This window comes from Pelodiscus sinensis, chromosome 7 (genome assembly GCF_049634645.1).
Source record: "Pelodiscus sinensis isolate JC-2024 chromosome 7, ASM4963464v1, whole genome shotgun sequence".
In the NCBI taxonomy this organism is placed as follows: domain Eukaryota; kingdom Metazoa; phylum Chordata; order Testudines; family Trionychidae; genus Pelodiscus; species Pelodiscus sinensis.
Window position 1 is genome coordinate 51,902,686 of NC_134717.1, and position 14,259 is coordinate 51,916,944.

The following is a 14,259-nucleotide window of genomic DNA, read 5'->3' on the forward strand; positions in this document are numbered from 1 at the left end:
ATCCACTGTCATTTTAAAAAGTATTTGAGGAAAATGGCATATCTGTAGTTTTAAAGGGAAGAACAGCTTCTTAGTATAGGTTGGACCTCCCTGGTCCAACACCCTGAGTTGTCCCGGACCAGGGAGTTTCCTGGACCAGGATAGGTCAGTGCTCCCCTGCTGGCTGCCCTGCTTCTGGGCTCCTCTTCTTGGGGCTCCCTGCCCTGCCTCTGGCCCCCCTTTCACTGGTCTTGCAGGAGCTCCCTGCCCTGCTGCCTATCCACTGCCCCAGGATCTCCTAGCGGGAACTGCTTGGCTGCTGCAGGCCCCGCTGCTGCAGCGTGTTTCCCGTGGTTTCTGGCTGGGGCTACCCAGCTGCCGCCGTCCCTGTTGTTAGGGACACCCCACTGGTGCTGGGGATTCTGGCCTCCATCAGTCCCGCTTCAGCCAGGGGGTTCCCTGGCAGAGGCTGCCTGGTCACCCTGGCCCTGCTGCCATTGGAAATTTGCCAAAATTCCTGGCGAGGACTGCCCAGCTGCCACTGCAACTTGGGGTTCCCCAGCTGGGGCCAGGACTCCTTGGTCATCTGGCCCTGCTAACCCTGGGGGTACCCCAGCCAGGGTGGGAGATCCCCAAATGCTGCCTGGCTTCACTGACGCCAGGGGTTCCCCTGCCAGGCTCCCCTGGCTCCTGCATTGCTTCCACCTTCAGGGCTCTTTGGTCCAGCAACATCTGTGGCCCTGCTAGACCACAGATGTCACCAGATCAGAGAGTCCCAGATTTAGGAAGTTCAACCTATATTGCGTATAAAATGGAAATAATACAATAGACGACTAAGAAAAGGCAATTACTAACTTTATATCCAGATATCAGAGGGATAGCCCTGTTAGATCCAATTGCAGATCTAAAGGTAGCCATCCTGCAGCAAAAAAACTTCAGGACCAGACTTCAAAGAGAAACTGCTGAGCTACAGTTCATCTTCAAGTTTGACACAATCAACACAGGATTAAACAAAGACTGTGAATGGCTCACTAACTACAAAAGCAGCTTTTCCTCTCTTGGTATTCACACCTCCAGATCAGCTACTAGAAGTGGGCCTCATCCTCTGTGATTGGATCCACCTCTTCATCTCCAGCGCGATTCTGGCCTGTATATTTATACCTGCCTCTGGAAATTTCCACTACATGTATCTGACCAAGTGGGTCTTTGCCAACAAAAGCTTATGCTCCAACACTTCAGTTAGCTATAAGGTGCCACAGGACTCCTCGCCGCTTTTACATCCAGACTGTTTCAAGTTCAGTCTCTAAAGAAAGTACTGATTAATCAAGCATGGCTCACAGAATTGTCTGAGTTTCTGAAAGCTATAATAATCTTGTGTAGTTTTGGTTTTTCTCGTTTTCTTGCTCCCAATGTGAATATACATATACAGATTTTTGCATCCTGCAGGTTCTCACAGATTTACGTCACAGTAGCCCCTGAGTAGAATGCAAATCTAATTACACATGAAGATTTTAAAAATTAGAATGGGTGAGAGAGAGGAAAGGGACTTTTTAATGAGTTTCAATAAAGACTTGGTTATTTGCTGAACATGCAGATATGTAGCTGACATCAGCTGGGGTTGTGTAAGGGCCTAATTTAAAAAAATTGCTACTAGTAGGCATATTTAAGCTGAAAAATTCCAGATTTTTATTGAGACTGGCCTAGGGATGTAAGTGACTAGTTGACTAGTCCCTTGACTAGTCACTTCCCCACCCTCCTTGCTGCCTCTGTCAGAGACAGCAAGGTGGGGGAGCAGGAACTTAAAAATCAGTTCCCCCAGCACCATCTTCTCAAGGAACAGGGGAGTAGCAGGATCCAGGCGCGAGTCATGAATCAGTTGATACCTGGTTTGCACCCAGTCCCAGATGCTGCGCCTCTGCTTTTTAAATGTATTAAAGCTGGCCCTTAATACATTTAAAAAGCAGAGGCTCGGGGGGGGTGGGAGCCAGGCAAGAGCTAATTTCTGGCTTGCGCCACATCCCTCCCCACTGTGCACCAGCCTTTTAAATGGATTAAGAGCCTGCTGGCTCTTAATCCATTTAAAAGGCAGAGCTGCAGTGGGGTTGCTCCTGGGGCTGGGAGCTAACCCCACTGTGGCTTCCCTACTTATCGACTAGTCGATTAGTCAATGGAAATTCCATCGGATAGTTGATTAACTAAATTTAGCATCCCTAGGCTGGCCTTTGACTATCTGCCTTGAATTGCTTTTAGGTATAAAATGAACCAGAAGTGATGCCAGACTAGTATTTTTATCAGGGTATACCTCATCCTCTTTCGTCATACAAAAAAGATAGAATAATACTAGAAAGGAAATTAAAATAAAAGGCTTCCAGCCAAATGTGTTTTTGTAATCTGAATGTGTCAGGAAAAGTTTTCAATTTGAATCTCTATTTACCCTTTTTTAGCTGTCTGGTTCTTAGTCAAAAGTTTGGTTTAACTTGCATTTAAACAGGATCCAAAACAACCCCCCTAATCTCATATCCCTGAACCTTGAAGTAGTTTGGCTCCAAATTTAAAGTTTATGTCTTAAAACCATGGCTACGTAATCATTTAAAGCATGATATAAGAACTAAGCATTATTATTATTTATGAAATAGTGACTGTGCTCTTGAACCTATTGTTTTCTTTTTTACTTCAGGATATCTCTTCTGGTGGGTGCTCCAAAAGCAAACACTACACAGCCCAACATTGTAGAAGGAGGCCAGGTGCTCAAGTGTGACTGGAAATCCAGCAGAAACTGCCAGCCCGTTATATTTGATTCCACAGGTAAAGTGTGATGTACTTGCTGTAAGTAGTTGGGACTTGTGATCCTTCCCATGCCATCAGCCGGGGGGGGCCTTGTAACATTGTTAGTAGCTTCAGAGTGTGCTCACATTGATACTTCTTCCTACAATGCTAACTTTAGGCAGGAAAAATAAATACGACATCATACACATCCAATCATTGTCATTGATTTATGTAGGTTTATTCTTTGGGGGACTCAGTAATAAAAATAAGTTTGTGAAAAGTGATTGATATCTGTATGTTAATATCACTCCTCTCAGCAAGACCCAGGACAAATTAAGCTCTGTATGTCATTAGGAAGTAAGCAGCATGGGTGACGAGCAGGGGCGCTGACAGCCTCTGCCGGCTCTGGGAAAGATGGGAGGAGCCCCAGCTCTGTGCTCCCAGAAGGGGCAGGGCCTCGGGCGGAGAGGGCAGGGTCGGGGCAGCCAGCCCTCCATGCCGACCAGTGCATCCTCTCACTCCCACCAGCCCTCAGAGCCGTCTGGAGCATGGCGCCCTCCCAGCTCTTAGAGCCACCCAGAGAGCGCAATGTGGTGCTCTGGCCGTGATTTTAAAGGGCATGGGGCTCTGGCTGCTGCAGTAGCAGCATTGGCAGTTGGGAGCCCTAGACCCCTTTGAATTGGCAAAACCCAATGTGAGTGGTCCTGGCCGCAAGCCATGCGGGGCATGGATGTGAGGCTGGGAAAGATAGTGGGAGCCCAGAGCGATGAGGATGGGAGAACTCTGCATGGCCAAAGCATCACTAGCTACTACATGGTCATAATGGGGGCCATGCAGCTGAAGTAGGGATTCTGCTGCACCACCTGGCTAGAAGTAATTTCCATAATACATGGGGTTTATAGTTTGGCTAATTGGCTCGTAGCATCCCCCGCTATACATATTGTTATAGCACCCCACTGCCATACTCCCAGGGCCAGCTCCCACCATGTTGTGGCAGCGCCTGTGACTGGAGTCGGGGCCAGCGGCTGGAACTGGGGGCTGAAGGGCATGCAAAGCCCCACAGCTAGGCTCCCAAAGTCCCCCAGCGAACCCCAGGGCTGAAGTCTAAGCTCCCCCTATCCCCAAAAGGCTGAAGAACTTGCTTTGCTTCTGCAGCATTGTGCCCACCTGTCTTCAGAGATGGTGCCAGGCAGAGCATCAAGGAGCAACAGAGAGAGAGGGAGAGACTGATACTTTGCCCCTCAAAGCCACCCACGGTCACTCTCAAGAGGGTTTCATGGCTCCACAAAAAGTCCCTGGTGGTCACATAGGGCCATTGGTGTTTGACAATGTGGGAAGGTTCAGATTCAGTTGAGGGTTTTGATTCCAGTTAGTTAGAATTCAGGTTCTCTTGGATTGGCTGACTAACCTGGGTTTGCTCTTGTTGGTCATTGAGAATTTCAGTATGTTTGGTGTGTTCAAGTAATTCTATACTATTTTTTTTAATATGAGTCCAGCACTGGTTTTTCATTCATGCTTTCTCGTTTGTATTCTGATACTTATCTAAGACATTACATCAGGGGTGGGCAAATACCAGTCTGTGGGCTGGATGGGGCCCACCACAGTTAGCCCCTGGTGAGCTGCCACAACTATATTTACCTGCACCTCTGCAGGGACAGGCTATTGCAGCTCCCTTTGGCCAGGGATTGTTGTTCCCAGCCAATGGGAGTTGTGGGAAGCAGTGTTCTGGTCCATGCTGCTTCCCGCAGCTCTCATTGGCTGGGAACGGTGACCTGCAGCCAGTGGGTGCTCCATTTGCCAGTACCTGCAGAGCTGCAGGTAAATATAACGATGGTAGCCCGCCATGGGCTAGCCCTGGTGAACCGCTGTTGGTGGGTTTTTTTTTTTTTTTTTGCCTACTCCTGTATTACATAGTAAATACAGTCCTGACTTTTACATGTGCAACTCCCACACAAGTTACTCAAAACCTCAAACTGAAAGCCGGGGGTGGAAACTTGAAACAAAAACAAAGGAAATATTTTCATGATCAGAAATCAGTGGGATTTTTTACAAGTCTAGTCATTTCACAATACTTACCTTACATCTTGGTCAGGATTTTTTTCAGTAAGTCTGCAATGAGGCATTAGCCCTTGTCAGTACTTCACTAAAATGGAAAACAGTATTGGTGACGTATTATATTGCGTAATGTTATTTATTCCATTCAGTCTTCATGCTCTGTTACACTTAGTGATTTCCCCCAGCTGTGGTAGGCCATGCAGTAATCCTCTGCACGTTTCTACGCTTGAGCTTAGGGATATTGAATCCTGTTTCCCACTGCTTGTTTTAAGCCACCACATGGAAAAATCTTTTCATGTCATGAGTGTGGATTAGCAGGACCTGTATTATTGTGGCACGAGGAAGCACTGGTGATTTAGAGCATTGCAGGTGACAATCCATCCATATATCTGACAGTGCTATCTATGTACATGCATGCACACCTTTTGCTTGACACTTAGTTGCCATGTTTATTCAGAATTTATAAAGTGTACTACAGTGCAGTGAAGATGCTACTCTTTTACTGCATTAAGTTGTCAAGATATCTTACCAAAGACTCTGAAATCTGCATATGATACTGGAAATTGTTCTGTTTTTTATTCTTTTTAAATAATTGAAAACTGTATTCATCATAGTGTGTATAACATTCATTTCAGGATTTGTCTCTTTGTTAATTGAAACCAAACTCTGGTTTTTGAAGTTGTTTTGGTCCACAGCTGTCAGTTTGTCAGCTGGCTTAGAATTTTTGTTGTATCAGGTGAAAGAGGCAATGTTGGCAAAGCTGATTTTGAAGTGTTTGTAATTCTTTGCTGTTAATGGTATCATAGAATACTAGAACTGCAAGGGGCTTTGAGAGGTGAATGCTAATTCATAATTAAAAGACTTTGTAAACCAACCTGTCAAATTCTGAACAGACTTTTTGATAGGATAAGATTGGTTTTTAGTATAATTTGAAGCTTGGTAAGCAAGACAAGTGACCATTGCACAAATATCTTCATTGACCAGTATATACCTTATGAATATATTTCCATTGCTGCAATCTCTTCTGAAAATTAGGTATTCTTCTGGATTAAGCCAGTAATACAGATTGCCTTAGGTAACCAAATCTGAGCTGTTTTGTAGTTCATTATTAACATTATTTTTTGGAGATCTCTTTTTCCTCTTTAAATATCATCGTTATATGCTTTATAAATGCCAAGAAACAGGAGATACTCTGGTCATTAAACTTATATTTGACATTAAGCACTGTCTATAAACATTATTGCCATAGTATTGCTTAATATACTGAAATAAAATGTATTAGCATTTTTACAGCCAAACTGATAAGTATGCCACTATTGCACAGATTTCTGTAATATTCAGTATATTATATGAAAGCATGAAAGTTCCTGTGTAGGAAGAAGAGTTTTAGATTCTACTGATGAAAAGAGCTGTTTAAGTGTTACTTAATACAGGATGCTGGCCCCATCAGTACAGGCTCTATTTTTAAAAGTTCACTTAAACATAGATCTTTCAAATCTTGTTGTTCATTTTCATTCATCAGATGTTAATTAGCATCTGGCCAACAGATAAAGAGAAATATATATATATTTTTAATAATGGAGATTGCCTATCTCCTAGAACTGGAAGGGACTTTGAAAGGTCATTGAGTCCAGTCCCCTGCCTTCACAGCAGGACCAAGTACTACCCCTGACAAATTTTTGCCCAAAATCCTTAAGTAGCCTCTGCAAGGATTGAATTCACAACCCTGGGTTTAGCAGGCCAATGCTCAAACCACTGAGCTATCCCCCTCCCCATGGTCTAAATCAGGATGCTCAGACATCTAATACTTTTACAGTAGCTCTCTTAAAAGGACACTGTAATTAGGGTCCCAAATTTAGATTAAACTTTTTTCAAAGCCTATTATAAAATTTTCTTTAGTTTTATTGCAAACTTTTTTATTATTTAAACATTCCTGGGCAGTACAATAGCTGTATTTGTATTGGGTTAGTGTGCAAGATCAAGAAACTGATTGTAAACTGTTTGACAGCAGAGGTAAAGCTGTGTTTAAATTGGAGCTGTAAGCAGAAAGATGTGCTTTAGCCAGATGCAAGACATTATGCTCAATACAAGGGGTAAATGGGTGAAATTTGATGGCCTGTGATATAGGATATAAGTGGGGTCATTTCTGTCCTTACATGATATGAACCTGTGAATTAAAGGAGAATGGTTTCAATGTTTAAGCTGAATGTACTTCAACATATAAACTGTAAATGCTCTAGGGATGTAAAGGGTTAACTGGTTATTCAGTAAGCATTGCCTTACCTGCAAACTTCCCCGGGGTAACCAGTAAACTGACCTAATTCATCCATGCTCACCGTGTTGCAGGCGGTGGGCCGGATAATGGGTTAAACATATTGTTTAACTGTTTAACATTTTAAATGAGATTTTATATCCCTAAAATGCTCTATAGTATATTCAATTGTAAACTAATTTTAGCAGGCATTATCATAGGCCCTGATTCTGCCATTCACTCCATGCAGGACTTCTGTGCAGATTCTCAGTGAATTTAGTGAGAACCTGCGTCCCTGAAGCTCAGATTGGAGGATGAGGCTGTAAACTTGTCTAAGTAAAACAAATAAGAATTTTATTTTAGACATGATTTCAGTCAACGCTGTTCCCCACTCTGGTACTTCGAGTTCAGAAGGTAGGGGGCTCTCAAGAGACTTAAAAATACCTTGCAGCTAAAGACTTCTTAGAAACTCCCCAAGGTCAGAGATTCCCTGATCTTGGATGGTATTGCTGCCACCATTCAACTGCAAAAACACCATTTGAAACACAGGAAGATGCACTTGGGAATTGCTTCCTGTCAGGTACCCCCAAGCTCTTTAAACCTCCCTCAGGAGAGAGTTTGAAAAATAACCTGTAATTTCTTAATATCTGACCTTTTCCTGCCTTTTAGGACACAGGAATCAGATTGTAATTTTACAAAGGTGATTTTATTAACAATCAAAAAAATAAACAAAAGAAAAACATACTTGGTAAAGCATACTTGGTTGCTAGATGTTACAGAGCAAATGAAAAAAAGCAGATTAAAAACACAGAGAATTGCTTCTCTGAGATTCATCTTAAAAGTTCCTGTGGAGGTGGTAGATGAGCTCAGTATAGAGGAGTTCAACAAATCCAAAATAAAGTAAATAACCAGATCATGTCTGTCTAAACACTCTGGCTGCGTCTAGACTGGCAAGTGCTTTTGCAGAAAAACTTGCCAGCTGTCTACACTGGCCGCTTGAATTTCCGCAAGAACACTGATGATCTCATGTAAGATTGTCAGTGTTCTTGCAGAAATACTATGCTGCTCCCGTTTGGGCAAAAGCCCTCTTGCACAAATGCTTTTGTGCAAAAGGGCCAGTGTAGACAACGTGGAATTGTTTTGCGCAAAAAAGCCCCGATTGCGAAAATGTCGATCGGGGCTTTCTTGCGCAAAACCGCGTCTAGATTGGCATGGACGCTTTTCCGCAAAAGTGCTTTTGGGGAAAAGCGTCCGTGCCAATCTAGATGCTCTTTTCCGCAAATCCTTCTAACGGAAAAACTTTTCCGTTAAAAGCATTTGCAGAAAATCATGCCAGTCTAGACGTAGCCTCTCTGTTCTACTTACATCTTTGCTATTCCAAGGTTTAGTCTTTCACTAAGCATGGATATTTCTGGAAATCCTATCCTTCTTCCTGGTTTAACTCATGTCTGTATATCTCCTCTGGCCATCCAAAGGCTGCAGCAGGAGGTTCCTGCTTTAATTCAAATCTCCCACTCTCTCTTTTCATTGGCTCTACCTGGCTCCCTGTATACACTTTCTGGAGCTTCTTAAGGGCCCACTGTCTCTGGTTTAATCCATATAGGCAGTTTAGTTAACTGAATAGCTGGGATATCCAGGAAAGAGTAGTACCTCTCCCATTCATCACAGTTTCAAATGTTGATAGTGGAACAAAATCTGCTCTTATTTACACCAGTGTAAGACAGCAGAATACGTCTCTATTTCTGTGTCTTTGATAAGCTTTGTTTTCTGGATTATATGGAAATACAGTCTTTGATACTGCTAGTAATCTTTGTAAGGTTTTTTGTAATTAATAGATCTTTCTATACTAGCTGAAAGATTTCTGCTAGATACACAACCCCCATTATGACATAGAAAAGCCTCTGGCAAATAACAGGGAGATGTGTCTCTTCTTTGGTGATCCCAATTAATGAATCAGTTGAGGCTCTGAACATTTACAACAGGTTTTCCCTTATGCCAGGCACAGTAGGTAGAGAAAAGGTCACACTGCTATAATGCATGTCTCTACATACCAAGACATGGACTACTGGGCAAGCAAGCAGTGTTTTATTTGTATTTTTGCCTTAGGTAATGGCACATTAGGTTCTTATTGTTGCTAATTCAAATACTCAAGAGTTTTCTGACAAAATACAGACAGTGCCGTTAAACTTTGCAGAGGAAAATATGCTCTTAAAAGAGTTTTGAACTTCCATCCTAATGAGTTGCTGATTTTTCTGGAAAATCTCATTGTAGCACAAAGTGCTGGCTCCCCAATCTTTCTCCTAGCAAAGAGGATTTCTCCAGAACTCTGCTTTCTCTGTACAGTTTGGCACTTTCTCGGATACCTGTACTCTTCCACTGCCCATGTTTGGTGTACCACAGTCTTCGAAGGAGTTGGCCTCAATTCACTTTGGCTTAAATTCATTTGATTGTTTTATCCATGCTAAAAGGGAAATAATAATGAATAAGTCCCCTCCCTCACCTGCTCTTGCATGTCTCAGCTTCTTTCCATAATGAAGTGGGTGACCCATAGACAATAATAAAAGGCTTTGTTTGGAAACCCACCCCGCCAGTCTGGCATCATTCTATCTGTGATCTATTCTGTTTTATGAGGGCATATTAGCTGCTTTGTGCAGCTTCATCCTTTCAGTGTTCCACAGTTTAGGAACTGCTGATATTGAGAGTTAAGGGCACAACTAGCACGTTATGAACTTGAACAAAACTCTTAAGGCAAATGTATGTGTATTTAGGAGAAGGGAGAGTTCCCCACCATTTCCTCCCTGAGTAAGATAAGAAAGAAGTTGGTATGATGATATGTCCAGCTCTTGAATGCATCCTTGAAAATTAAACACTTTTAGCAAAATACTGGTGCAGCTGTGCTGTTGTAACATGTCTGGTGAAAATGCTTTATGCTAATGGGAGAGAACTTTCTGTTGGCATAAATAAATCCATCTCTGCAAGAAGTGGTAGCTAGGTTGGTGGGGATTGCCCACACTGGTGCTTAGATCAGTGTAATTTATGTTGCTTAGGGAAGTGACTTATTTGCACCCTTGAGTGACATACATTATACCAAAATAAGTGGCAGTGTAGCTCTAGTCACTGACTTGCTAATCGCAAAGGGAGCTGTTTGGTTCAAAAACAAACCAGTCACCTGTGTGAAGGCTATTTTCCCAATTGTAATAAGGGGGAACTGATTGTAATCTTGCTAATGCTTCCTTTATACCCCTATAGTTTTGTTGACACCCAACTACCAACTTTGTGATTTACCTGGAGTGAGTGAAATCTGAATCAGGCTGATGGAAACTGCGGTGTTTACAGAGTGGGGAGAGCGATTACATGTGTAAAACCTCACCAGTTGCTGTCAGTTCCTAGCACTGGTGAAATGGCTCATTATGTGTGTTTAGTGATAGAAATGTAGCCGTGTTAGTCTGGGGTAGCTGAAGCAAAATGCAGGACAATTTAGCACTTTAAAGACTAACAAGATGGTTTATTAGATGATGAGCTTTCGTGGGCCAGACCCACTTCCTCAGATCAAATAGTGGAAGAAAATAGTCACAACCATATATACCAAAGGATACAATTAAAAAAAATGAACGCATATGCAAAGGACAAAATGAACGCATATGCAAAGGAGATAAGTGTCCGTCTGCTATGTACATTAGACAAACATCTCAGACACTTCGCCAAAGGATTAATGCCCACAAAACAGATATCAGACAAGATCACAAAGAAAAAAGTTTCTTGCCATTTTAACCAGAAAGGACACTCTCTCAATGACTTAACCACCTGCATTCTGCTACAAAGACCTTTTACATCTGCACTTGAAAGGGAATCCTCTGAACTGTCATTCATGTTAAAATTCGACACTCTCCGGGAAGGAATGAACAAACACTCAAACTATCTTACCCATTACCAAGATAGCTTCCCCAATTATCACCTCTAATACCATTAGTTCACAGACATCCCACTCTCCCCACCCCTAATATCAATTCACAGACACTTACCTTCCTTCCTCCCCCCCCCCCCCCCGCATTCCCCTCCTGTTCTGAAATGTGATTTGTCCTTTTCATATGTGTTCCTTTTTTTTTAATTGTATCCTTTGGTATATATGGTTGTGACTATTTTCTTCCGCTATTTGATCTGAGGAAGTGGGTCTGGCTCACGAAAGCTCATCATCTAAAACCATCTTGTTAGTCTTTAAAGTGCTACATTGTCCTGCATTTTGTATGTGTGTTTGTGATTATATAGATTTCTGCCAGAATACTGGGTGTAGTTGGTCATGATTTAAGGACTAGCTGGAACATGGCCCCTTGGTTATGTCAGTGGTGTGTGGGTGGGAGCCTGGAGGAAGTAACAGGATTCTTTCCCCCAGTCAGAGGTAAGAAGTAGCTTTGTGTTCCCGTTTATCACTGAGTCATTATCCAAACATAGGTGCTAAACAAGAGATAATCATGCAGGAGTCCGTTCCTTCACAGCTCGGGACTTTTAAGTGATGATTAACATTCATCCTCTTGGCTCCCTACATTGCAACTGCTTGCTGTTTTTAATATTAGACTAACTGCTTGTTGTTTTTAAAATTACAGACTAACTGCTTATTTTTTTTTTTTAAGTTACAGACTAACACAGCTGTCCCTCGGAGACTTTTTATTCAAATTGTAGGTGCAAGATACCCTGCTTCAAGCCATCCACAATACTGCTCTCTGAATAGTCCTGGCTATATATTTTTTCAAAAGTTTCCAAGGGGTAGCCGAGTTAGTCTGTAACAGGCAAAACTTTAAAAACAACAAATAGTCTAGTAGCACCTTAAAGACTAACAAAACATGTCGATGGTATCATGAGTTTCCGTGGGCGCAACCCGCTTCTTCAGATGATTCTGAAGAAGCGGATTGCGCCCACAAAAGCTCATGATACCATCGACATGTTTTGTTAGTCTTTAAGGTGCTACTAGACTATTTGTTGTTTTTAAAGTTTTGCCTGTATATTTTTGTAAGGTTGCTTGCGGCGGGGGAGAGGGTGGAGAGGTAGTTTCATTGTTTCATTTATTAAAACTCCTCTTAACAGTACGAGGCCTTATTTTACTGAGAAGAGTTTAATTCATTCTGTAAATTAGGTCAGTCGTTAAACTTTACAGCTTTTTAGTATTCATAGTCTGGGCCAAACTTACGCAGTTCAGTGCCTCACAGGATTAGCTCAGTTTAGACTCTCCCTTCCAGAGGAGGACATTGTTTACAGGCCCATCTTCTCATTACCATGCGGTTTTCCAGCATGTTAAGGGTTGCATATCGCAACCTCCAGATCACTTCACAGTAACTTCACTGTTGTTTATATAGCAAATAGCATCTATTTTGAATGAAGAAGGCATGCACTGTACCAGACGGGTGGCCAAACATATCTTAGAAATAAACCTTCCCTAACCTTGAATCTCTTAGCCTCTTTGAAAGCGAGGGGTTAAATGAGATCTCCTCCTTTTTCTGCCTTTTCTCCCAATCCCTACTTCCAGTAGTAAATGTAAGTCCTATTTAATGTAGTAATAAAATGTCAATGTCCTGTTTCTCCAACAGCAAAAATACATCCACAAAACTGATCCTTAATGGATTAAAAAGTTTGTTCTGGAGCATGAGGCTTGAATATAACGGAACTGGAATGTAGCTAGGCATAATCATGTTAGCACCAGTTAAGTTAAGGCACTTAGTAACTGCCTGCTCTAACTGGGAAGAGGAGGAAGAACGTCCCAGTGGAGATTTCAAGGGGCTATGCACTACTGAATTGACACATCAGGTCTTTTTCCCTACAGGAAAAGATACATAAGATAATTGTACATGGGATGTGGAAGAGATGTACAAAGAAAAAGCCACAACAGAAATCTGGAATTTATATATTCATTTTTATTGAGATGGTATGTCCCCCCCCCCCCCCCCCCATGATTAGGGCCCGTCGTTTTGGGGTTTTATCGTATTGACATTTTCCAGGGAGTTAATCAGTGTTTATTACTATACCAACAAAAACAGGTGACAATTGGTGCAAAAGTTATTTAATTTTTTTGGATAATTATTAGCATTTATTTTGAGGGGACAGAAGACCAAGGGAAAGTGTTCAGTAGATTAATGCTTTGATAAACGGACATTGATGTGGTTTGCTGCCAAACTAAACCAGAATTTATAATACAATGTCACCTCTGAGTTTAAGAAAAGAATGTATTTCTCATCCCTAAATAAAATCTTTTCATTTGAATAAACATTATATTGTTGTAGAACTATTAACTTATAAATATTTACATTGAGTGATTGGCCACACCACTTGCAGTGCGCACGCTCCATTTCATCCTTCTGGTTTCTTTTAAAACTTGTGACTACTTCCTTATGTTTTGAAGCATGTTCTGATAAAGATTTTTGTTTTCTTCCCAAGATAGTATATCTAAACTCTAAACTGTTATCTAACAGCTTGAAATGTGTATGTGGTAGACGGGAGATTCATCAGTCCATTCAGATGTGCCCGCACGTCAGAGCTTGCATGCGTGCTTGTTTGTTTTACTGAGTGTGTCATCTAGACTAATACATAGCCTGACTTTAAGAAGCGGCTTTGTATATACACACAGACTAATGGATTATCATAATACATATATATTGTGCAATACACTGTGTTTTCCTAATACATAAGAATGACTATACTGGGTAAGACCAAAGTATCCTGTCTTCTGACCATGGCTAATGTCAGATGCCAAGAGGGAATGAAGAATACAGGTGATCATCGACTGATCTATCCCCTATCACTCATTTCCGGCTTCTGGCAAACAGAGGGTAGGGACGCCATCTCTGCCCATCCTGGATAATAACCATTGAGGGATCTATCCTCCAGGAACTAATCTAGTTCTTTTTTGAATCCTGTTATAGTATTGGCCTTCACAAAATCCTCTGGCAAGGAGTTCTATAGGTTGACTATGCATTATATGAAAAAGTACTTCCTTTTGTTTGTTTTAAACCGGCTGCCTATTAATTTCCTTTGGTGATCACTAGTTCGTGTGCTGTGAGAAGGAGTAAATATCACTTCCTTATTTACTTTCTCTGTACCAATCAGGATTTTATAGACCTCTATCATATCCCACTTTAATTGTCTCTTTTTCAAGCTGAAAGGTCCCAGTCTTATTAATCTCTCCTCATATGGCAGCCTTTCCATACACCTCATTTTGTTGC

The 14,259-nt window shown here is 41.8% G+C and overlaps 1 protein-coding gene across 1 annotated transcript in view; it reads left to right on the forward strand.

Moving 5' to 3' along the window:
- Positions 1–14,259, forward strand: part of ITGAV (integrin subunit alpha V) — a 97,046-nt gene that overhangs the window by 10,778 nt on the left and 72,009 nt on the right. Inside the window, exon 2 of the mRNA XM_075933763.1 lies at positions 2,657–2,784. Coding sequence (XP_075789878.1) covers positions 2,657–2,784 — 128 coding nt within the window. The remainder of the gene's footprint in view (positions 1–2,656; positions 2,785–14,259) is intronic.